Below are 27,022 nucleotides of genomic sequence, written 5' to 3' on the forward strand. Positions count from 1 at the left end.
CTGTCAATTGAATCAGCTTTATATCTAAAGCACACAGGTGCCAACTTCTTTAGGTGTCAGCTTGGTGGACAAAGTGAGAAAGTGTTATTTGCTGGGGGAGATGGGGAGTCACAGGTTCCCAGAAGAATTACCCCAGAGACTCCTTACAAATATTCCACTCCTTGAGGTTTCCACTTCTGAGAGTCATCTGGAAAAATGGTTTCCTTTTAAACGGTGGTTTTGCCCCTTTCCTGTTATTTTTTAACCACATTTTTCTTTTTCATTAATAACATCCATTCTATAGTTACATAACACTTTTTTTTTAAACCTAAAACTTTTCCTGTCCAGGTCAAAATATAACTTATCTGGTGCTAGACCTAACATTCCCAAACACATCAGAACAGTAACAATAATAGTGTAGTGGCTAGCTTACTTCTGACAATAAAAGGAAATGCCTTTGGTTTTTGAGATGACTATTCCTTCTCATGATATGGGATGTTTTTATATTACTGATGGTATTATCAGCTATAAATGTTAAAGTTTTCAAATGCCTTAGGGCAACAGTGAAAAGAATCACAAATTTTTTTTCTTTTGTGCGCTGAGACAAGGTTTTTAATAAAAATCCTAGTATTAAGTAATCCTTGAATTTTTATTTTTCAATTTTAATTTTTTTGTTAATCCTTACCCAAGAATATTTTCCCATTAACTTTTAGGGAGAATGAAAGAGAGAGGGAAAGGCAAAGAGAAACATTGATGTGAGAGAAACACATTGGTTGGTTCCCTCCTTCGTGTGCCCTGATGAGGGCCTGGTCTGGGGAGGAGCCTGCAACCAAGGTATGTGCCATTGACAGGAATCAAACCCAGAACCTTTGGTCCACAGGCTGGTGTTGTATCCACTGAGCAACAGTGGCTAGGAGCATCCTTGAATTTTTAGAATAAACCTTTTTTAGTTTTGAAAAATTATTTGTGTACTGTTAGATTGATGTTGCCAGCATTTTAGTGAAAGCAAGTGAAGTTTTTTTCTTTGCTATGTTGGCTTTGTTTATATTAACTTTGAAAAATAATTGGGGAAGTGTTTCATCATTCTGTAATTTTGGAACAATTTGAATAATGTGGGAATTGTTACTAGAAAGTTTTCAAGAACTTGCTCATAAAACTCTCTGGATCCAACTCTCTTTTGGAGATAGCTAATTAAACATTAAAAAATATCTTCCATAAATATGTCTGTTTCAGCTTTTTAATTCTTATTGAATTCATTTTCCTTGAAAATTGTACATTTCTCCGGTCCTAAGAATTTATTGCCATAGAGCTATAAAATATATTTTCATAGTTTAAAATTTGCTTCACGTCTGTGCTTATATTTGTCTTTTTCTCTTTGTCTTTTCAGTTAACATATTAGTAGTTTGCATGTTTTAATTATATTTATATAGATTAGTTATTGTGATAATCAATTCTACTCTTATTTTCCTACTGCTTTACATAGTTTCTCCTTTTGTTTTTATTAGTTTCTTCATTATATTTCTCTAAGATTTATTTTTATGTTTTCTACTCCATATTCTGCATTAATATTACTTAAAAATAATTATGGTCAAACACTTTGTAAAGTAACCCCCCCCCCAAAAAAAAAAATTATTCTTTTTTGGATTTATCAAAAAGATATAGATTTTTGCAATCAGCAAATTGTAAGAACCAGGCTCAGTAAGCCCACTTTCAACAGGCAATAGAAACAAAGTAAGAAAGGAGACACGATGTCGTTAGGGTTTGAGATGTACCGTGCAGACATCAGACTAGGGATTGCTTGGTCTTTATTAAAATGATAGTTTGCATTTAGGAAACAGTTCACAAGATTAAACCATGAGATACAAAAACATTCATGGATTTGACTAAATTGATGTACTTTCTGGTCGCATTGCCTGTTTGAGGCAATCGTGACATTATTGCAGTAGGGGTCATCCACCACATTTCTGCCAGACTGACGCTGGGGCCGAGGTTCCTTTCTCCAGCCACCTGTAGGGCAAATACATGAATGCCTTGCTCTACATCTGCTCCTTTGACTCTCACAAATTTCTCAACAAGAAACACAACAGAATTTTATTCTTAATGGCATTACCATTGCACAGATTAAAATCCCATGAGCAGTTTTAGTTTTAGAAACTGGAAGAGGGGGGAAATGTTATCATCAATCATGAACTTGGAACAAGCTCGTTAACAAACAAAGAGGAGTTATTTTGGAAACAACTGTATTCTATTCTCATATAGTTTATTTCTCTATAAAAGGTGTCCTCCCTTGGGCGGGGAGGTGGGGTACATTCCACCGAGGTCTAAGTTCTGTGAGGCTTCCTCTCCTGTACTGCCAGTGCCCCAGGGGAAATGGGGATAACGAGTCTTCATGGCAGCTCAGTCCAGCTCTTCCTTGTACACTTCGATCTCATTCCAATTTAGGCTTCTCTTTCTCTTCTTCCATACCTAAAAGATAGGCAAAGTACTTTACGTGAACATCAGATTAAACTGTGAGCAGCTTTGCCAAGCGGCTTTTAAAAAACCACACCTCTCCTCTCTCCATTTCTCGTCCACCCTCCTGCACTCACCCCTTTTCTCCAGTTGAGAAGGAAAGTCATTTACTGCTTTCTTCAGAAACTTTCTCAGTGACCTCTCTCCCCACCCCTTTCCCTCAAATCAAGACAAAACATCTCCGGGACACACCCAGTCCTTGTGGCTTCTGGGAGTGAGGGACTCAAGTTAGTTCTTGACTCATGGAGTTTGCTCAGAAACCCCAACCAGACTGCTTTGTAAGGAACTTGTAGCGATAGGAGGTGCTGCTGACAGTTTCAAATAGACCTTCTTCATTTTGATTTTATTCCTGTTCCTGCCCAAGACAAGGACTCTAGGTGGTTAAGAGTCAAGCAATATATACATTTCTAAGCTCATTGAGAGCTTATCAGCCACAAGAACTGTTTATTTTCATAACCATCTGTACTTAAACTCAAGTTCTCCCTCTCTTCAACCCAAGCCCCATAGACAGTTTTTTCTCTTTTATTTTTTTTATTTTTATTTAAAAAATATTTATTGTTTGAAGTATTACATATGTCCCCCCAACCCCCCCTTGAACTCTTCTAGCCCATCCCTGCCCTAGGCCTTCACCACCCTATTGTCTGTATCTGAGGGTTGTGCATATTTGCATACAAGTTCTTTGGTTGATCTCCTCCCACCCACCCACACTCCCCCACCTTCCCTCTGAGATTCGACAGTCTGTTCTATGCTTCTATGTCTCTGGATCTATTTTGTTCCTCAGTTTATTTTGTTCATTAGATTTTATATATGAATGAGATCATGTGATGCTTGTCTTTCTCTGACTGGCTTATTTCACTTAGCGTAATACTGTCCAGGTCTCTCCATGCTGTCTCAAAGGGTAAGAGATCCTTCCTCTTTATTGCTGCTAGACTGTTTTTCTTCCTGAGATGCATATGGACTGGACTGGTAAGATCTCTGTCTATTGCCTATATGGTAAATAGCTAATGGTGTTTCATTTTCCTAGAGATGAAAATGTTCAAGTCATTCTTATGAATCAAAGTTAACCCTGGCAAATGCTTCCCACTTATTTTCTAGATAAAGATTTTTCTTCTGATACTAAATTCTCAGAGAATTTTTGCTGGAACAAAATCACCCCACCTGTTGCCTTGGAGGGTCTGTTGGTATTCTTTCATAGCCTGCAAGCTCTCTGAGGGCAGAGCTTTTACCTGCTTCATTCCAGATTATATTCCTAGAACATAACACAGTGTCTGCCTCCTAGTAGGGGCACAGTTCATCTTTACTGAATCAATTAATAACCAGTAAACATAGAGGAGGTCTCAGTCGGCTGGCCTAGAGGGAAAACAGAAATATGGAACTTCCAATATAAAAAATCATAAGCCTGGCTGCAGAGGGTCACCATGATAGGGCTTCATTAGGAAAGAACCCCCACCCTGGCTCCTAGTAGTGTTTTGTGGGTTCAGGGTGGCAGCAGTACAATGTGGATAACATGCTCTGAACAGGTGTCCTTAGATATTCTTTTAGGTTTGGTTTTCATGACTAAGGAACTGGCAGGGATCTGTACCACTTTTTCCAAAGTAATTTTCAGAATCATATTAAAGAAAACTTCAAATCCAGGAGTCAGGACATCTGAAGGGAGGAGGAGTAGGGTTGTGGGGTGAGCAGGCAATGGCTTAGTTGTTGGGTAACCAAGGCAAAGGCAGAAAAACACTACACAGATTCCATTCAAACTACACACACGACTTGGGTTCCCACTTCATCCCTGTGGAGAAACTATCAGGAGCTAACTGCTTGCTTTTCTTTTTCAAGTCTGTTTCCTCCTAAGTGTTTTCCTGCAGATGGGTTGACTTGGCAGCAAGAGTGGAATCTTCAAAAGCAGGGGTGGAGAACAGGGGGTGTTCACTGACCCAGACAGGGAAAACGACTCCCCACCTACTTTCGTTTGGCAGCTTGGAGGTAGAGGGAAAAATTAGACAGCTGTAAATAATATTTGGAAGAACCAGAGGTATAATTTCCACACAAATAGTTGAAAGAAACCTGTCACAGAGCTGAGGCAGGAGGTGCTTTCGGAAACACAGAGGAAGAGCTGATTGACACTGAGAGACTCAGTCACCTGTGACTCCCCCAGACTGGGAGAGGGGATCAACCAGAGGGCAGGCTGGGACACTGCAGGCCTGGGTGGGCCTGGGTGGGACATGAGCTAGATGGGCAGCTGGGAGAGAAGAAAGGTGGATGTTTCTGTCACATAGGCCTGGCTCTGGCCTCCTTTGTCCTTTGGTCTGCTTTCTCTCTCCTCACCTCAACCTTTCACCCTTAGACACTTTCATTTCTGGTTGTATGAAGTTTGACTTTAATAAGACCCATTGGAATTGAAATATTCTTTTAAAAAAATATTTTTATTGATTTCTGAGAGGAAGGGAGAGGGAGAAAGAGAGATAGAAACATCAGTGATGAGAGAGAATCATTGATCGACTGCCCCCTGCTGGGGATGAAGCCTGCAACCAGGGCATATACCCTTGACTGGAATCGAACTCAGGACCCTTCAGTCCGCAGGCCGACATTCTATCCACTGAGCCAAACCAGCTAGGGCAGAATTGAAATATTCTTAAAGTACAGAAATATTTCAGCTGTTGTAGGTTGAATTGTGTCCCCCACCAAAGTCATCAGTTGAAGCCCTTCCTAATCCCCAGGACTTTGGAGTGTGAGAGCAGGCCAAGGATGTGGCTGGACAACCGCTTGTTAAAGAGATTAGGCAGATGACCTGTGGACCCAATTAATCATCTCAGCAGAGCCTGGAAAGACCTGTGGGGGACCCTCTGCCTGATGGTTTGGACCCCCATGGATTACATGGGAGGCCAAAGGGGTTCTGAAAATTTTGTACCAGCAGAAACACTGCCAGCATAGATGAACGGGCAGGATGAAACGCAGGAGGAACGACTCCAAAGGCATTTCATGGGCTGGATCTTTCTTGGCTCCAGAGGGTAGGGCTGCTGCCCAGGGCCAAGGATGCAGGGCCACAGCCTGGTGAGTCCTGAGGACAGAACATTCAGCCAAAGAGGATTATTCTCAAGCCTTAACATCGAATGGAATTTGCCCTGCCAGCTTTTCGACTTGGTTGGGAACCATGACCCTTTTTTACCCTGTGATTTCTTTCTTTTGGAAAGGAAGTGTATATTCTATGCTTGTCCAGCCATTGCATTTTGGAAGATAACTTTCTGTCTGGTTTCACAGGTTCATAACTGGAGAGCAATTTTGCTTCAGGATGAATCATTCCCCCAATTATACTCGTGTGATTTAGATAATATTTAAGGTGAGATTTAGGACTTAAGAGTTGAGTCTGGAAAGACTTGAGGGGCTATTAGGAATGCATTTTGTGTGAATAAAGGACATGAATATGGGGGGAGGCTGAAGGCAGAATGTTATGGGCTAAATTGTATCTCTCCAAACTAACTCCCAGTACTTTAGAATGTGACTGTGTTTGGTTCTTTACCAAGTTATAATGAAGTCACCGGTGTGGGCCCTAATCAAATATGACTGATGTCTTTATAAAAATAAATTTGGAGACAGCTTCACACATAAGTGAGAACTCCATGTGAACATGAAATGGCCATCAACAAGCCAAGTAGAGAGACCTGGGACATTACTTCCCTCATAGTCCTCAGAAGGAACCAACCCTCCAATACCATGATTTTGGACTTCAGGCACCCAGAATTGTGAGCCATGACATTTCTATTGTTAAAGTCTTCCAATTTGTGGTACTTCATTGTAGCAGCCCTAGCAAACTAATACAATATCCACAAAGCCACATGGAGTAACTTTCTTTTCAAAAGAGTAAATGATTACCTGTAAATTTAGCATAATCTAGGTCCATGGTTCTGAGAGAACTTTCTGAACTCTCATGTGTCTGATTTTCCAATGGTGACATTCTTTTGGTTCACTAGAAATAACACTGGATTGAACATCCGTCAGAAGGAGGTGGCTCTGCACCCACCTTTTTTGGTGGGTTACTTAAGATTTATGGGCCTCAGTTGATTCTTTATAAAAGGTAAGGGGTGGCTAGGATGATTTTCTAATCTTTTTAGTTTTAAGGTTCTATAATAATGTGATTTTATCTTGTAGTTGAGGACAACAAAGCATAACCAAGTGAACCATTAAAATTCATTATGGATAAAAGGAAAGGAGCTGAAATGTGGTATTCCTGCTTCTTGGGGAATTTTGTTTGGGGTGTAAGTAAACGTACTCAGAATTGTAATACTGTACTTGATTGGATTCAGTTCATCCTAACAATATGCACACAAACACACATTGGACACACTTCTTTTAACTGGCAGTTTCAGATTCATCTACCTACCGAACCAGGCAGCTAATGTGACAGCAAAGTGGCCAGTGAGGAGTAGGCAAAATTAAGCAGCCATCTAAAGTAGGCAACTGATACTCAAGTCCAAACCATTGTTGCCAGAAGAGAACAGTGGGCTCCGTGTTGCCAGGTCTTAATATATTTGAGAAGATAAAAAATGTGGCCTTGATGTGAAATCTTCCAATTTTGAAATGTTGGTTCCAAACAAAAGTCCCACTGTGTAGGCCTAAAAAAGCTTCTTGGCAGGTAAGATTTGGAGGAGGCCATCAGGTTGTGATCCCTCTCAGATATGAAAAAGATGGCCACTTGGCATAAAACATCTGTCCCCATGGAATTATCTAGATGGTCCCATGCAGATAAAAATCCCTATACTTGACATGAGTTACAAAATGTTAGTCATCTTTAACTCAAGTTGCTGAAGAGAATGGCACAAATTAAATTGAACAGGTGATTCAACAAATCATTAGTTGCCCTATTCATTTTTAACTTCTCACTCAAAGCTGCTAAAATGTAGTATTATATTAATATAGATTGGATTTTTTTCTCTCTTTCTTTTCAGGCCATTTTCTCTTAGAAGTAGTAGAACAATGGCAAATGACCAATAGAATCAAGCCCATCATATACTATATATTGGACATAGAGTACTAGCTTAAATTGAATTATGGCCTTTCTCACAAAACTTAAGACTGTTTACATTTTATTCTGTTATTTAAAAAAAATATATCTTTAATGATTTCAGAGAAGAAGGGAGACAGAGAGAGAGATAGAAATATCAATGATGAGAAAGAATCTTTGATCGGTTGCGTCCTGCACGCCTCCTGCTGGGGATCGAGCCCACAACTCAGGCATGCACCCTGACCGGGAATCAAACTGTGACCTCCTGGTTCATAAATTGACACTCAATCACTGAGCCACGCCGGCCAGGCTACATTTTATTTTTTAATATATTTTGAAAGTTAGCTAAATACTTTTATAAGTTAATTAGTAGAGGAAGATTACTATTCCCATTGAACAGAAAGGAAAATTATGGAAAGATTAATTTCTGGTCCCTCAAGCCGTGGCCTGAACTGAATACAAATTTTGATACTTTTCCTAATAGACCACTTATTAAAATCAAGCCAGCTGCTGAGAAAAGAAACCCTCAAGTTCTTCTGGGCCATTTAACATTGGCTAACACTTCAACACAAACCATCTTACAAGACCCACACACAAAAGAAGTCCAATTCGACAACCATGCAATGACTGTTTTATTTGTCTAATTAGGTCACGTTCCTGGCATAGTGTCTGGCACAAAGTAGGGTACTCAATGTCTGTGGAACATAGATCAGTTTCTGGCGAGGCCTAGAATGTTGTGATTATTTCAGAGGAGATGCCCAGAGCTCTCTAAAATCCCCAAGTCATCTTGTCTTTGGATGGATTATCGTGAGGGCTCAAGTCACTACATATCCGTGTTGCTGCTTTTTTCACCTTCCCATTCTTATGTTATTTTACATACACTGTGGACAGGTTTTGCACAGCTTGAGTAAGATTACGTGCCTTGCCAAGATGGAGGCCCTGCTATAAATAGAAACAAAAGACAAATCAAATCGTAGGTTAAAAACTTTTTGCAGCAATGAAGTGTTACCCTTTAGTGCCCAGACTACTGTGCCCTTGAACATGACAGTCCCTGGTGAATCATGTGGCCTGGGCCTTCTGTGCTGCTCGATGTCTAGCAGAATGGTGGTGAGATGTCTCTGAGGCTACTGCACCCATGGGAAGGATGCTGTGAGAAGTGGAGATCTGGGTGGCTTTCATCGAGACCTGTTACATTTAATAATTTATCTATTTCGTTGGGGGTCCTTTAGCTAAGGCAGTACTTACTAACCAGAGTGAACTCCCTAAATTTTTTTCTGTTAACACTACATTTTTCACTATAAAATTTATAGATGTGCTTCTTTTCTCTTAGATTTAGATATTTTACTAGCTAATAAGACAAAGTGAGTAATGAACCTTTCAGGTAAATGCCAGGAGCTCTTAAATTAACATTGTTATTACAAAAAAGTAACTCTTCCTAAGTGATCCCATGCTACAGCACAATTTTTCCTTCGGTCTCTGAGCACACTTTTCAAGACTGAAATTCTCTTGTTTTATGCTCCCCTAAACAATACTTACTTCTCTGTGTATCCCAGATATAGCTGTTCAGGGCTTCTCCCAGCAGGTACAAAAAATTCATAAAGATGGTTGTAGACCCAAAGAAGATGATTCTGGCTCCCGGGCCAATGTGTTCCAGGAAGGGGTACGCCCACATCCCGGTCACATGATGCACCCAACAAACCCTGCAATGGAATTGCAATGGAGACATAGACAGGACTTATTCTCATGTCAGATTTCAAAGTTGCTGATATTACCAACAGGACCCCTGCCCCCATTCCAACCATGCTTCAGCAATGCCAGTCACAGCTTTGCTTCCGAAACTCAGGAACTACTGGAAACACTGTTGTAATTTATTTTCTTTTATTTTTTTTCACGCAGAATTTTAAACTCACAGAAGAGTAGCAAATATGGTATAGAGAGCTCCAATATGCCCTTTGCTCAACTTCCCTGCATGGTAACATCTTGTATCACCATGGTAAAATGAAGCAGTGAACCTTGGTACACAATACTACTAGCTGAATGACAGATTTTATTTGGAATTTCTGTTTTCCCATTAATGTCCTTTATCTGCTGCATTTGGTGGTCACGACTCCTTATTCTCCTCCAATCTGGCAGTTCCTCAGTTCCTCCTTGTCTTTTCTGACTCTTGAAGGGTTCTAGTCAGGGATTTGAAACTGTTGTTTGTCTAAGTACTGTTGTACAATCTTCTTAATCTCTTCTTTACATAACCACATCCCATCTATTTTTAAAAATATATATATTTTTATTGATTTCAGAGAGGAAGGGAGAGGGAGATAAAACATCAATGATGAGAGAGAATCATTGATCGGCTGCCTCCTGCAGGCCCCCATACTGGGGATCGAGGCCACAACCCAGGCAGATGCCCTTGACTGGAATCGAGCCCGAACCCTTCAGTCTGCAGGCCGATGCTCTATCCGCTGAGCCAAATCGGCTAGGGAACGATGAAGGTTTTCTTTTTAAAAAATTTTCTTGACTTACTAGGTCATCAAGCCATCTCAGATGCAGAAGTCCTGTTATGTGGGGTTTCACCTGGATAGGTGTGAATGATGCATCCACATGTCCCAACAGGATGTGCTTTCACCATTTGTTTCCTTGATATAATCAAGGCTCAATTTTCTGCACAAAAATGACTCATGGACTTGCTCATCTATTTCTGGAGACTTCTTGGTTCTTGGTTGACTTTCAATTTCTATCTCAATCTAAGGCCAGTTTGTCTTAATGCCCAAATAGCTTCTGCTTAATATAATGATACCAGTTTTAATTTTAGCCTAAAAAAATGATAACCATTGTGCGTGTTTGTGTGTGTGTGCATACATACATATGCACATGTTATAGTATCACAAGACTTCTGGGATGGTCTATTTTATTAAATGTAGCTCCAGTGTCATTCACTTTAACGAGCAATTAAAATTGACATTTATTAATGCCTCCTATCTGAGTGCTGTGATACACACTAGGGATACAGAAGTAAATGAGACAAAGGTGATTTTTGTCCTCATGCAGTACCGTCTAATGAGGAATACAGATATTAAAAAGGAAATAACTAGTGTAGTCAGTATTAAGAAAAGTTTAAGTGTAGGATGTCCTGGATGCTCAGAGATAATTTCCTGCTTTTTGGGGGAACCTTGCACTGACCATCAGTGTTTCTTTCTCTTATGTACTCAATTTCCTTTCAAATCATTTTTTTCATAACTGATAAATATGTAAAGCACATATTTCAGTAAAGCACAACAAAAAATTTCCCATCAACTTCACAAATACTGCTCTCTATCTCTCTTTCTCTTCAAAAGCAAACTTCTCCAGTGTCAGCCAGTGGACCAAACTGTCTTTGGTTCAATTCCAGACAAGGGCATGTACCTTGGTTGCAGGCTCCTCCCTGGCCCAGGCCCTGGGGTTGGGGCCAGTGCAGGAGGCAACCAATTGATGTGTTTCTCTCACATGGATGTTTCTTTCTGTCTTTCCCTCTCTCTTCTACTGTTTCTAAAAACCAATGGAAAAAATATCCTTGGGTGAGGATTAACAACAACAACAACAACAACAACAAAACACACCCCCAAAACAAAAAACACACTGGCTCTCTGTCATCAGGTTCTCTGGTTCTCTTCCTACCTCCGGTGCTGTTCTCCTTGGATCTTTTTGTAAGTTCACCCTTCACTACCAAACCATTAAATGCTGAATTTCCTTAAGGTTTGGTTTTAAAACCTTCTTATAGTATGCATTCTCGGTTGATGAGATTTTTCATGGCACTGCTTCATGTCTTCTACCTACTCACATAAATTTCAACAATTTATGTCCCCATCCAGATCCCTCCTCTGTTCCAACAATCATCATCACGTCTCATTTTGCACATCATAAAGATACCCTTGTCTTGATATATCTGCAGCCAATGTCATGCTTGTTTTCCTCAAACCTGGTCCTCTGTTGTTCCTTATTCTTTATCTCTCTGAATGGTACTACCTCCATTCAGTTTTGCAACCCAAACCCAGGAGTCATCTTGTTATTTCCCTTTCTTTCATCACACATTTTCAATCCATAACTTTGTCTTGTCAAGGTTACCTCACACATCTCTCCAATATGTTTATTGTTTAGCATCTCCATCACCAGTATCATAACTTGTATTACAATCATCCATCTCTGTCTAGAGTACGGTCATAGTTTCTAATCTGTCTTCCACCATATCTACTTTTATCTCCTTCCCATTCATCCTCACATCTGCCAGAGTTTTAAAACCAGAAATCTGAACACATTATGTCCTTTCAAACAAGTCAATGGCCTTCCATTGCTTTTTTTGTTAAAGACCCACATTTTTAACAAAGTCTAGAGTGCCCTTCATAGAATGGCTTCTGCCTGTTTCATCCCCCCATATCATACCTTGCTTTTGTTACACTGGCTTTCATTTGGTTTCTTGATTTTGCCATGTTCCTTCCTGCCATGTGGATTTTCACTTGCTCCATTTTTTTTTTCTGTCTATGCTGTTAGCTACCTTACCCTTAGACTCATTAAATTATAGTTCTCCTTTATATCTTAGTTCAACTATTATAATGAACCAGTCATCAGTTAGAAAATTTTCTCTGACCTATTATATTAGATCAGATTTTACAAACTCTTTCAGAACCATAAATCTCTTTTATATTAAAGCTATTCTTTTATTAGTACTTAAATTTGAATGACATATTTACTTGAATAATATTTCTCCCCCTTTATAGTATCTAAATATCTTATTGTATTTTCAATACTTACCACAATGCCTGTCACATAGTAGGAGAAAGAATAAATGAATCAAGTTACGTTTAAGCTGTGATAGGAGGAGTAAGAATTAATTGAACAAAGATGGGAGACAAGAACTTTCTAGCCAAATGGAACTGTAGGTCAAAAAACCTGAAAACAAGGGAGAGCTCACAGATATTCAAGAAGAAAACATTTTCTTGAGGTCAAGGGAGAGAGGGCATGAGGGGCAGACAGACCCTCCACTGTGGGTGACTTTTTAAAACATGGTAAGAACTGCAGACTCTATCCTGGTATGGACATCAGGAAGTCTTTGAGGGGTACTGAATAAATGTGAAACAGATCACATGGTCAGGAGAGTGGGTTACTGGATCTCTAGGAAGGATGGTTGCAAGCTGGTTGGTTGGCTGCTTAAATTCAGCCACAGTGGGAGTTCTTACACCAAGGGCTGTCAAATGCTGTGCTTGGGTTCTCCTTCCTTTACTTCCAGAAAAACTGGCTGTTAAACATTGGCCAGTAACCCACAGGTTACTAGCACTTAAAAAAAAGTAAGAATATAAAAAAGTAATAATAGTAAGAAAAGTAAGAATAGTAAGAATAGTAAGAAAAAATAGAAGAAAATAATAAAAAATATCAGAAGGACTTGAATATAATGATAATAAAATGGTTTTGTGAGATTTCTGTTTCACTTGTGCATATGTGTGTGTACACACACATGCACCTGCATGCTGGCTGGGTCATGTTGCAAAAGAAGTTTTATATATTTTTTTATTCACAGTAAAATAAATTTGAAAGGCACTGATTTTGGAAATAGAATTAGAACTTAGTGACTGATTGGACTTAGGCAGTTAGGGAACTGAGATGAGTTAAGGATTAATCATAGATTCCTAGCTTGATTAAGTGGGTGGGGAATGCTGCCATTTCCTGAGACAGGGAATGCTTTGTAAGGCAGCTGGTTTGAGGGGATGACGAGTTCAGTTTGGACATGTTGGGTTTGAAGTATCTGTAAGATATCCAAGGGGAGATATTCTGAAGGCAGTTACCTGGGTTCGAACTGTAGAAAAAGGACTACTGTGGCAATATATATTGGGTGTGTTGGAAAAAAGATGGTGGCGGAAGCCACCAAAACAGACTGAAATCATCCAGGTAGAATATAAGGTAAGAAGAAAGTGAGTCCATGAGGGAGCCCTAAAAAAATCAAGATTTAAGGGATAGTTTGAGGAGGATGAGGCTTAAAAGGAAACAAAAAAACATGGGCTAGTGACATGGAAGGAAGACAGAAAAATGTGGCGTCTTATGCCAATGAACAAGTGGTTCAAGGGTAGAGTAGACCACATTTATTAACACTGTCGCATTGAGAACTGAGAATAATTAGAAAACAAACTTTGCACATACAAATATATTTGTTCTGATTTCAAGTGTTTTATGTATCATACAAATCTACTTTGGATGCTGAATGGATATAAATGATAAATAGTTAAGTAAAGACAAATTGACCTGGTCAAGCTCCGTAGCTCTTTACACCATATGGCCAAATGTCATCCTATCACACAGTTCATAAGTTGTGGAGGTCACTGGCGCCCTCAAGGAGCTGTAGTGAAGGAGACACAGCATCCCTCCCTTTTCTGGCTCCCTCATCCTTATTTATCCTAGATAGACACACATACCCATTTTACTACTGATGACCTGTCAGTTCTCAAGGTTATTTTATTTTAAAATATATTATTTTATTAATTTCAGAGAGGAAGGGAGAGGGAGAGGGACATAGAAATATCAATGATGAGAGAGAATCATCAATTGGCTGCCTCCTGCAGGCCCCCTACTGGGGACGGAGCCCACAACTCAGGCATGTGCCCTGACTGGGAATCGGACCGCGACCTCCTGGTTCATAGGTCAAGGATCAACCACTGAGCCATGCTGGCCGGACAGATTAGTTTATTTTAAAGAAGATTTTAAACTTGTTTTGTCATCACATTTTGGTGAGGAGTGAGGCTATTTGGCAGTTAGGCCATTAGGTCAGAAGACCCGAAGAACACAGATTCAATGTAGTAACAGCTAATAGCTAGTGATACTGAATTCTTAGTGACAGGCACTGTTGTAAATATTTTATGAGCAATGCTTTGGGGAAGGTATTAGAGTCGTACCGTCTTATAGATGAGGACACTAAAGCCCAAGGAGGTTCAGTAGGTTCAGTATAGGGATATGTACTTCAGCAGCACAACTCTTAGCTTGTATGCCAGGCTCCTCTAATGCTCTGAAGACTAGGATATGATGGGTAGGAACAGGGCTCTGGATGGCTTTTAATGTGCTCAGAACCAAAAATAACCTGAATATAAAATCTCTATGTAAATTTTTCTTGCCCCCCACTGACTCTAAAAGTAATTCATGCTCATTATGGAAAATGTGTGAAATACAGAAATGTTGCAAGATGCAAGATAAGTCAGTTTTGGTGAAGTTTTAATACAGGACTGAGCCTCCTATAAAACTCAGGGATCAGATTTTAAATTTTCCTCAGAGGAGAGGAAAACCACTGCAGGGCTGCAGGGGTAAAGTAATAAACACTTCCTTCAGAGAAGGCACTGACTTACCTCTTACGAAATAATCACATCATTTATGCATTTAGCCTACTGGAATTTACTATGCTCCTTGGCAGGCAACGAGCGTGTGCCTTAGGGTAGAGTGAGATAAGGAATGTGCGTCAGCTTCTCATCCAGTGGGTCTCCGTGTGCCTTCCATGGCACCTCCAACCTGATGCTTCTGAAGGACTTTTCAAGAGCATTTGGCTTTTGGCTCAAATGCTGCTTTTAGAGCTGGCCCTCTCTTTAGATCTAATCCACCCATTTTAGGGCCATTCTATAGGCCCCTTGGGCCATTTTCTGAGTACTAATTGCATGAAGACTGGTTCCTGTTACATTTTTGAAAACCTAGAATTCTGTTGGAGCTTCCTGGAATTCATGTACTCATTCATTTGTTCAACAGACATTTCTTGAGCCCCTATTTTGTGTCAGATGTGGCAAGCAACAGTGGGGATGCAAAGGCGTGCCCTTGAGGAGATTATGGTGCAGAGGGGCTACCAAGGTTTCCGCTGCAAAGACTGTAGGTCCCAGGGAATATGATAAAGGATGTCTGCCTAGGTGGAAACAGCACTCAGAAAACTCCTCTGGGTGACGTGTGTGTGGTAGTGCTAGAGAATTAATGCATCAACTCACAGGCAAATACAAATGGAGAGGTCCCACCGGAAGCAGTGTGGAAATATCTTCTAGCTCAATTACAGATTGAATTAGAAGTTACAGAGAGAATTATATGATCCTTCACTTACTGTGGTTTAATGGAGTATTCCTCAAGGCAACCTTTTAAGACATAATCATAATTTAAGATTGATCAAAGTCTTTCTAATTTTCTCATTGAAGCTGATCCAATTTTACAGAGCTTGGGATGTATCTATCCATCAGGCTGGCTTTATGGGTGTGCATTCCAGGCAGTCACTTGTGGCCCTGTGCTCAGAAGGGCCCCACACTTAGTTTAATGCTTGGCTGTCACCGTCTTGCAATTCTTAATATTTTTTTAACAAGGAGCTCCACATTTTTATTTTGACCTGGGCCCCACAAATTATGTCTATGTAGTTGTGTCATCTATACTTTGGATCAACTTCCAGTTCCTCCACTTAGTAGCACTTGGACATTATTTAACTTCTTGAAGCTCAGTTTCCCCTTTCGTAAAGGGGTATGAACTGCCTATCTTAAAGATGTATTCATCCATTAATGTAAAGTGCTTAGCACCATCAATTTAGGTTAGATAAAACACACACACACACACACTCACACACACACACGCAAACAAAACAAGTAAAACACCTTTCCACCGCTGTTCCTAGTGCAGAAATATATAATATTTTTCTGTACTTCTCACACACGAAGATGTTTTCAAGGTTACAAGCCTCTCCACCCATCCCTGGGGAAAGAGGCAAATTGTGCGTGCCTCCCAAACTGAATTCCTGTAGTGAGGTAATGAGGGAATGTGTTTTCTTCCTGATTCTCAATCATAAATATCAGAGTAATTTATCCACACACGCAGGCCAATAATTTGCTTCAGAATATTTTCCTCCAACACATGTCCTGGAGGCACATGCCTAAACTGGTTTTAAATGATTTGTTTCCTTTGAGTCCCACTTTCTACAGCCTACCTGGCCTTATGGTGATGTTTCCCTGGAGAGGATTCAGTTCGCATTTCTCTTAATAAAATTCATACTGGTCTTGCTTAACTTTAATCATTTGGACCTTCTCAAAGCATATACTAGTAGGTGCCAAACATCCAGTTGACACACTGAACATTGTAGGGAACATGTGTTCTTTCTGGAGGGGAGTGGGGAGTGTAGTCAGCGGGGGACTAATGGCCCAAGCAATTTATAGGGCTGGCTTTGGTGGTGAGAAACCCATGCGTTCATTCTTCTAGTTTTGGAAGGAGGGTGTGGTGGGGAGGAACATCCTAAATCCCGCAACAGAAATCATAATTTCCATATTTGTCAAAAATGACCTGTAGTGTTTCTTTAGCACATTTTGTGCTTCTCTTTCTTCTAGCAGACTCTTATTTTTAGGATTACAAACAATGTTCTGGTTATCCCGGCCATGATGACATCTTCCTTGATCCTGCAACCTCCTTGGACTACCAATCTTTCTCTCTCTAATCGCCAACCGTCTTTAATAAATAGCAAACTTTCCAGACATTTCTTGAGCTCCTGCTTTGTGGCAGTGCTCAGTGTCTCTGTATTATTTGTCACTACTGTCCTCTTTGTGCTGTTTCAACAACTGATGAATGTTTCTTTTATATTTTCATTCAACAAAAGTATATCAGTGCCTAAAATGTGTCAAACCATGAATGTAGCAGCATATAAAGTGGATGTGGTCCCTGCCCTTGTGACAGGGTTCCCAGTCTAACAGTAATACAGACATTAGCTGACACACTATTATTATGCCCTGACTGATGCAAGGGTGGAATGGTCGAGTTACTTTTTTTTTTTCCAAGTTGAGTTGTAATGTTTGTTTTTAAAATATAATTTTAAATTTTTTCAGAATCAAACCATCTAAAAGTTCTAAAAAGCTCATAAAAACGCCCAGAAACTCCTGTCTCACCCAACTGCAGCTCTTGCTCTCTTTCCCATGCCTTGTCCTGCTCTCCAGGGGAAGCCACCTTCAACAATTTCAGCTGTTTCTTCTCACTTTTACACCCATATTTCTTAAAAGTAGACATATATTCTCTCTCTCTCTCTCTCTCTCTCTCTCTCTCTCTCTCTCTCCCTCCCTCCCTCCCTCCCTCCCTCCCTCTTAATTTTTGTTAATCCTCACCTTGAGAATAATTTTCCACTGATTTTTAGAGAGAGTGGGAGAGGGAAAGACAAAGAGAAACATAGATATGAGAGAAACACATTGATTGGTTGCCTCCTGCATGTGACTAACCAGGGCCTGGGATAGGGAGGAGCCTGCAACCCAGGTACGTGCCCTTGACTGGAATCAAACCCAGGACCTTTGGGTCCACAGGTCGACCCTCTATCCACTGAGCCAAACGGACTAGTGCCATATATTGCTATTTCTTGATTCATCATTTTTAGATATTATCTTAAGATTTTCTAATATGAAAGATGTTACGTTCTCTCCCCTCTTTTTTCCCTTTTATCCACCAAATACATTTAGATGATATTTTGGGGCCTAAGGTAATTTTCACTATTTTTGTTCTTATGTTTTTTGTGTTGTATCTAAAAGCTCTGCCAAACCCAAATTTCTTGTTTTCTTCTGGAAGTTCATAGTACTGAGTTTTACATTTAGATTTATAATGTATTTTGAGTTACTTTTTGTGAAAGGTGTAAATTTTGTGTCTAAATTCAGTTTTTTTCATATAGATTTCTAATTGTTCCAGCATAATTTGTTGAAAAGATACCCTTCTTCATTTTATTACCTTTTCTCCTTAAATATTAGTTGATTATATTTATGTGAATCTATTTCTGGGCTCTCTATTTTGTTCCATTGATCTTTGTATCTATTCTTTTGCCAAGACCACAGTGTCTTGATTACTGAAGCTTTATAGTAAGTCTTGAAGTCAGGTAGTGTCAGTTCTCCAATTTTCTCTTCTTCAATATTGAGTTGGGTATTCTGGGTCTTTTGCCTTTCAGCATAAGTTTTAGAATCAGTTTGCCAATATCCACAAAATAGTTTGCAGAGATTTTGATTAAGCTTGTATGAAATTCATAGATCAAGCTGGTAAGAAGTGACATCCTAACAATATTGGGTCTTTCTATCCATGAACATAGACTGTCTATTCACTTACTTACATATTATTTCTTTCATCAGTTTATAGTTTTTTCATGTAGACCTTGTACACATTTTGTTAGATTTATATCTAAGTATTTCATTTTTTTTGGTGCTATTGTTAATGGTATTGTTTCTAATTACAAATACAATTTGTTTATTGCTAATATATAGCAAAGCAATTGATTTTTGCATATTAATCTTGTATACAGTGACTAATTAACTCTAGGATTGTTTTTGTAAATTCTCTGGGGTTGACTACATTTCAGCTGTGAACAAAGACAGTTTTATTCTTTCCTCTTAATTTATATATACCTTTTACTTTCTTTGCTTGTCTGATTGCATTAACTAGGAGTTCTTATACAATATTAAATAGGAATGGTGAGAGGGGACATCTTTGCCTTGTTCCCAATCTTAAAGAGAAACTATCCAGTTTGCCATGATTTTATTTGTTCTGAAATGTGCATTGTTTGAAATAAATCTAGCTATACCAGCTTTATTTTTATTAGTATTAGCATGTTATATCTTTCTCCATCCCTTTACTCAGCCTATCTATGTCTTAATATTTAAAGTGATATTCTTGAAGGCAACACATATTCGGTATTGTTTTTTAAATATACCATGATAATCTTTGCCTTTTAATTGCTATATTTAGACAATTCACATTTAAAGTGATTATTGACAAAGTAGATTGATTACTACCCTGTTTGTATTTTTTATTTATTGCACTTGGGTTTTTTCCCCCTCTTTTATATTTTTTCTGGTTTTAATTAAGTATTTTCATGCTTCCCATTTTCTCTTCTCTCTTAAAAATATCAATTATACTTCTTAATACAAACTTTTACAGTGTTTCCCTAGAGTTGCAATACAAATTTACAATAAATCTAAATTCATTTTCAAATATATTCTATAAGTAAATAGTGTTCCCCTGCCTTCACCTCCCCCCTCCCCACCCCACCCCACCCCACCCCGCTGGCTTCTCTCAAGATATTGCCTTTGGTATTCTGCAGCTTGAATATGACATTTGTACATTTGTTGGCACTTATCCTGCTGGATATTCTCTGAACTTCCTAACTCTGGAGCTGTGGTTTGGTGTCATCAATTTTGGAAAATTCTTGGCCATTATTACTTCAAGTATTTCTTCTGCTCTGTTTTCTCTTCTCCTCTGGTATTCCAATTTCGTGTATGTTACACCTTTTAATCTTGTTCCACAGTTCTTGGATATTCTGTTCCATCTTTTTCATTTTTCCCCCTCATGCTGTTCAGTCTGAGAAGTTCCTTTGAATATTGCTAAGCTCACTGATTCCGTCCTTGGCTGTGTCCAGTCTACTGGTGACCCCATCAAAGGCATTCTTTATTTCTGTTAGTGTTTTGATTTGTAGCCTTTTTTTAAAATTTGTTTTTAGAGTTTCTAACTTTCTGATTATAATATTCCTGTTTTTACATGTTGTTTACTTTTATCGCAAGAGCCCTTAACATAACAATCATAGTTATTTTAAATTTCTTATCTAATAATTTCAAAATCTGTGCTATATCTGGTTCTGATACTTGTCTCTTTATACTCTTTAAAGACTATAAAGAGACAAGTATCATGCTTTGTAATTTTGTTGTTGAAAGTCAGGCCTGATATCTCTGGAATTAGAAATTGAGAGAAACAGAACTTTAGTGTGTTACTCTGTCTTGTACTTGGCTATGCTTACTGTTTGCAATAGTCACAGGTGCCAGAATCATCGAGTTCCTTTAGTTTCCTTGTTTTTCTCTCCCCTTTGTCTTTGAGTTCCCCTAAGAAGTCCTTGTTAAATAGAGTTTGCATCTTGTAACTCTTGCAGTTGTAATCCACTTTTATGCTGGAGCCCTGTTGATGTGGTGGTAAGTGTGGGATAGGGATGTGCTCTATAATAATATGGTTAAATCTGAGTCTTTTAGTGGGCCTGTGTTCCTGGTTTGTGAGCAAGGAAAGCTAGAGGGGGCTAGGGTTGGGTCATTGCCCTTCCTTTGGGCCTATAAGGCTCTGGTAAAGTCTTTTCTCCTTTAAAGAACGCCTCTATTGTTGAGAATGCTCTGGGTGTATTTCAAAATGGTTACTTTTATACTCTCCATGCCAGAAACACAAAGGTTTTTCTTGGCTTTTCATCATTGGTTTCATTTATCTTTGAGTCTCTATCAGCTAGCACAGCCAATACAGAGTAATTATTGTATATATTTGCAGTACAAATAAATCAGTGAATAAAGGTAAGTCCAGAAAGAAGATGGTTTAGAACAAAAAGTGGAGACTATTTTTACCTCAACATTGGTGACTACATTCAAAATGCAGGGTAACATTTTAAATTTTATATCCATTAAACAGAGGCAAAAATGTTGTTTTTTGCTAATTTTTAAAATGGGAAAGCAGTGGTGCTTTGCACACTGCAGAAACAACTGATGGCCTTCCTTCTTCCAGAAGAGTGTCTGTCTCACTGTTCCGGTTCTGGGAGCGGAGCAGGATTCAGGCTGGCTCCTGGAGCTCTGCCTCCACTCCTTCCCACTCATAGTTCTCCACAGTGTGCCCTATACTTGAGGAGCAAGTCCCCCTGCCTTGAGTTTCTAGTTCTGCTGACCTTGAGTTTCTATCCTTGCCCTGATCCCATTCTTGTCTGTCCATTGGGAAAGCTCACATTCCCCTTATCATCCACCCCACCTGAAAGGTGAATGGCTCCTTTCCAACAGCTTCAAACTTTAAATGTCTTCCATCTTAATCCCGGGTCCTGTTCATTTGTGCCTCACTGTCCCAATTCATATCCAGTTCCTTATTAATTTATGTTCTCCACCTCATATAAGTTTTCTTTTTAAAGTATTTACAAATATGTGTAATATTTGGTGGGAATTTGACATACCTACATGCATGCAGGTATGTAATGGAGATACAAGGGCAAGTCATACAATGCCCTGGGAAAATTTACAAATTGAAGCAGCTAAACCTGAAGCACTAAAATCCTACCACTTCATAAATATTTTCAGATCTCCTAGCCTGTGGTAAAGAGAAAAGTAAATTAAATTAAGAGTTACAGTTTTTACTCTCTTCTAAGTGGCAGAAACAATGCTTTTGGCAGGACTGAACAGAAGAACAGATGCTAAGCCTTGGTAAATAAATTGTTCTCTTTATTTGAATGACTGAGCACCGTTGACTTCTCTGGTGATCTCTGTTAGAACAAGGCAGGCCACATAATAAAGCTCAAAGAATCAACTCACAACCAAGGGGAAGTGACACTTATCAGAATGTATTTATTTTGGACAAGAAAGACAATGAGCAAATCCAGGTGTTGAGTCACTAGGAAAAATGAACACATACCCGAACACAGCAAAAATTTAAAGCTATTTTCATTCCTCAATGTTATCCTCATGTCTTGAAAAGTAGATTGTTTTCCTTCCATCCTTTTCTACTATACTCTTACTAGTACATGATCACAAGCCTGTCTTTTGTAAGATTCAGCACTGATGAAATAATTCTATTCATCACTTAGTTCCATTTGTCCCTGGAGCAATTATATGAGACTACTGAAGGTCATTAATTGGACATAATGTGATAAGATCAAAGGGACACTAGTCTCACTAGGTATAAAGCTGTTTGAAAGAAAACCTGAGTAGACAGCATGCCCTCCCTTAGTGTCCTACCCAAAGACCAGCTTCCTGACTATACTGGCATGACCAATATTCAATTTCTTTTCATTAAGCAGTGACACAGTGAGTATTTGGATACTGTCTATGTTACAAATGGGAATAACAAAGGAAGAACTGCTACCATGGAAACTACCTGATGGCCTTTGTGGTGAGCTTCTTGCTACTTGAATGCAAGCAAACCCCATACAACAAAGAGCTTATCAACATTAGGCATACAGCTTCTATGCAAGAGCACTCATTATTAACTTTAATGAATGCCTTGAACATTGCAATCCAAGGCAGCATTATTCTTGTCCGACCTCATTATTAGATAAGCACAGGGGAACTTGCATTAAGTTATATTTTGGATTGCAAAACAAGAGTCAATTTAAGGCCATCTCCCATTATTTGTCTCTTACAAAAATAAGCCACATAGTTTAAAGATGCATACGCTTGGAAAGAAACTATTAAAAGCAAACTAAAAATCTGGATCATTGCCTACTACATTTCAATAGATCAAACTCACTTAATTTGTATGTGTCAGATTTTTCTTCCTCTACACAGTGCTTTCCTCAAAGAAAATTCATCCAAAGGTTTAGAGCATGCAATGTTTTAAATGTAGCTGTATTTTTTTTTAAAATATATTTTATTGATTTTTTACAGAGAGGAAGGGAGAGAGATAGAAAGTTAGAAACATCGATGAGAGAGAAACATCGATCAGCTGCCTCCTGCACAACTCCCACTGGGGATATGCCCGCAACCCAGGTACATGCCCTTGACCGGAATCAAACCTGGGGCCTTTCAGTCTGCAGGCCGACGCTCTATCCACTGAGCCAAACCGGTTTCGGCTAAATGTAGCTGTATTTTATATAGCTGGATATTTTAAAGAAGAATTTATTTGGTCAAGTTCAGCTGATATCCTTACTAACTTGATATGTTATTAAAATCCTGATTTTCCATAATTTAATAATTTTGGGGAGTGTGCATAGCCAACATTTTACTAGAGTTAACAAAAAGAAATAAAAATTGAGTTAATAAAATTAATAGTAATGGGGGTGCATATCACTAGTGGTTTTCTTTCTTTTGAAAAAGTACTTTCACTCTCTCCAATGTCAATTAAGAGACTATGTCTAATGCTAGGTTATGTTTGAAATCCTGGCTAGTATTCTAGTCTTCTCTACCTGTTTCCACATGAGTGAATAGCCTCTTGCCACTTTCCAGATTTGTGTTAGAAGCCTTCATTCAAGAATGGAACACTAAATGTGAAAAAAGAAAGAAAATGGGAGAGTTAATAAGCTAATATGTCTGAAAGATTTTTAACTTTGATGGAGAGTTTGTTCAGGAATACAAATAAATAGGTTTTGACAAAAATTAATCACTCCAGTTCTCACTTATTTTTAAAACTGCAAAAAATAATCTCTGAGGAATCACAACCATAATTGTGCTGGGATGAAATTTAAACTACTATCCTGCCCTAGTTCTTAACATCTTTGACCCCATGGATTCATGGTTTCCTTCCTTCCTTCCATCCTTCCATTTCCTTTCTTTCCTTTCTGCCTTCCTTTCAAGTTTACTGAGCCCAGAAATACACCAGGCAGTCTCAGGCACTGAGAATAATATGGAGAACATCATAGTAGTTCACACCCACAGGCTTACAGCCCAGTGGAGGTGCAGGGTGAGGTTTCTGAGCAGTGGTGTAAGTGCTGTGATGAGGTGACTGGGGGATGCATGGGAGTACTTGATAGGGGCACCTGACACTCAGAGTGTCAGGAATGGATTCCTGGAGGAAGTAATATCTGATCTGAGACTCAAGATAAGACTTCGAGTGGGATGAGGCCTGGAAGAAAACGGTTCACACAGAAAGAACAGTAAGAAAGATAAAGGTAGGTTCATGGAACTATAAGAAGTTTGTGTGAAGTTCTGGGGAAGAAGCAGAGCTAACTTCCATGGGTTTTGTGTGCCATGAAATTACGACCATGCAGCACAGACCTACACTCGACTGGGAAATCAGGGAAAGTTTCTTTCTTTATTTTTTTTAAAAATTTTGTTTTATTGCTCAAAGTATTACAAAGAGTATTACATATGTCTCCTTTTTTTCCCCCCTTGACTTTCCCCTGGCCTCCCCTACCCCCCAGTGTCTTGTGTCCATTGGTTATGCTTATATGCATGCATACAAGTCCTTCGGTTGATCTCTTACCCCACCCCCCCTTCTAACCCTCCTTAGCTTTCCCGCTGTAGTTTGACAGTCTGTTCGATGTTGCTCTGCCTCTGTATCTGTTTTTGTTCATCAGGGGAAAGTTTCTTAGAAGTGATGTTTAAGGTAAAACTTCAAGGTGGCGGGGAGTTTGGTAGGTTAAGAGGTTGAGTTGGGAATAGAGTGCCAGGTGAGGGAAGAACATATGTGAGTGTTGTGAGGCAAGAAGGCGCATGGTTTGTCTGAGGATGGAGAAATCGAGTGTGGCTACAGTGGGCAAGGACAGGAGATGAAGTGCTTCAGGGAGGTAGGGATGAGGTCATACAGGGCCTTTGAGGCCACCTTAGGATTGCAGCAATAAAAAGCTCTCCAGATGCTGTCCTGCTTCACTCCCAGTTCTTCTCCATCAATGTGTATGCAGCAAATTAAAGTATCAAGAAGAATCAAGAATCACTGTTCTTTCCCTCAACACCGGCTCAAGCATGAACAAAGGTGTCTCTGTTAGGGACGATAAAAACTGTGCCTGGTGGTCCTCATTTGTTCATTGGCCAAGACAACTGATGTCATGGTATGTGTGGGGCAAAAGGAGCCCCATATGGATGATGAACCCGGAACAAGAGAAGTATCTGTCATGTTATTGAATATGGTGAGATTCCTACTGGGTGAGATGGGGAATCAGACATCACACCTTCTGCAGTGATTCCTGTTGCTCCTGAGAAACACTACGTTCTTAGTGAAGCTCCTTGAGACCCCTTGTTACAGGTCCTGATTGACACCTTCAGTGGCCCAGTTACACATACTGCTATTCTGGCTGCACTGTCCCTGTGTGCCTCTGATCATGTACAGCTGGGTAAAAAGGCTTGGGTTATGGTGTCACCTACACATCTATGAGGGTTACACCTGCTGTATGTTATCTTATTTATGGACTCAACTAGCTAGGACTTGGAAAATATTGCTAAAGGTTGTGAGAAAAAAGATGTCAGAGCTTCACTATCTTAGCCGAGAAGGACATTGTACATGATGTTAAGGAGAAATGCTGCCATCCTATCACAAATGTCAATTAGGAGCTATGCTCCCTGGAGAACTGAAGTCCTAATGTCTGGCAAGGCTCTCAAAGAGGGTCTTAGATCCAGAAGCTTTTCCTAGCCATCCTTCTTAGGCATGGAATCATGACATTCATGAGGATGCTTCCAATTCAACATAAGATGTGATGCTTATATTGGAAAGGACCTATATGCATCATCTGGTCTCGTGGTATTATCAAGTATCCTGGTTTTACTGACTTTAGAACGAGGAGATGTCACAGTCTTGGAAACAACCACGGTGAAAATTAAGATGATCACTGCTTCGAATACAAGTATGGTGTCTAGCTACTCTCTTGACAGCCAATGTGGATTAGTAAGAGGATAGTGTCTGTTGACTGCTGCCAATACTTTCAAATGGACCGCTGGCAGATACACTGCACTTTCTGTACAAATTAGTTCACATGACAAATTTATCCTGGCAGAAGTAGACATCTTATGTCACAATCACCCATTTGGAATACACCTTTTAAAAAAGACGCCTTGTCTGATAGGCAGGCAAATAGCATTATTTCACATTGTAATCAAGTTAACTATTTTTTATAACATTTTATAAAATTCTGTACATACTTTTTATTTAAAGTTTAATATATTTAGTTGGGCACTTTGTGTGACAAAAGGAAACTGAAGGTATTGTTCTTATGGAAGGGACTTGGTCTAATGTGTTGGCTCCTTGGTTGCATGACAGTTTCTTGTGAGCTGTTCACTCCTCCATGGCCTGATCAGATCTGAATAGAGCACTAATGACAATTCCTGGATTTCTCCAGAGGCTGGCATGAATTTATGAATGAATTGTCACTCCTTTCTTGTAGTTTCTTGCAGAGCTAGAAAACAGGATTAGCCTTCAGACTCCATTGTCTTTCTTATCCAATGTTTTTCCAGCAAGATATCATGGGGCTAAATTACTCACTATAGCTACAAAATGATTTTATTTGTACCTGTAAATTTATGCGTTGTTTTAATTTATGTAAGATTTTTGAATGTAATTCTCAGCTTTTAAGGGTGACTTACACATATTGGTTTTCTACTGTCATGTGAGAATATCGCAGTCCAAGGATACATCATGGTATAAGGAAAAATAAAAGTCTACCAAGAAAGAAAAAACAAACCTCAAATTGGGAAAAAAGACCCCGCAGGAAGATCGACATGACCAGATTTGCATTTTAAAACAAACTATCTGGCCAAGAAGTGGAAAGTGGGTGGGAGACAGTGTAAGAAAGTTTGCTATGAAGATTTACGCATTAGGAAATCAGTAGACGAATAGCACCTGTCAAGGAGGCTGAGCAGGAGCAGCCGGAGAGAGTCAGGTATCATAGGAAATGGGCAAATTGATCAACCAATCAACTAACCAACCAAACCAACCAACCAACCAAACAAACAGAAAACTGGTTAAAAGTACGAAGTTGTGGAGAGGTAAAATACAAGTAACCATGATGGGGAGAGCAGCAGAATTAAAATTGTAGTGATTGGAGGAGAGCAAAATATCGATGGCTCCAGGTGCACTAAACTTCTTTGACTGCCTGTGATTTTCTCTCTTGCCTGGAGGCCATCTTTTTTCTCTGCCTGC

The 27,022-nt window shown here is 39.3% G+C and overlaps 1 protein-coding gene across 2 annotated transcripts in view; it reads right to left on the minus strand.

Annotated features, from left to right (window-relative positions):
- Positions 1–1,767: 1,767 nt before the first annotated feature.
- Positions 1,768–27,022, minus strand: part of AIG1 (androgen induced 1) — a 205,718-nt gene continuing 180,463 nt past the window's right edge. For both annotated transcript variants that reach the window (XM_081094335.1, XM_081094336.1), the window contains 2 exons: positions 9,017–9,180; positions 1,768–2,445 (listed from right to left, as the gene is read on the minus strand). In XM_081094335.1, the coding sequence (XP_080950461.1) occupies positions 2,408–2,445; positions 9,017–9,180 (202 nt within the window). In that variant the 3' untranslated portion in view covers positions 1,768–2,407. The remainder of the gene's footprint in view (positions 2,446–9,016; positions 9,181–27,022) is intronic.

The sequence above is a fragment of the Myotis nattereri genome (genome assembly GCF_964212035.1).
Source record: "Myotis nattereri genome assembly, chromosome: 6".
Lineage (NCBI taxonomy): Eukaryota > Metazoa > Chordata > Mammalia > Chiroptera > Vespertilionidae > Myotis > Myotis nattereri.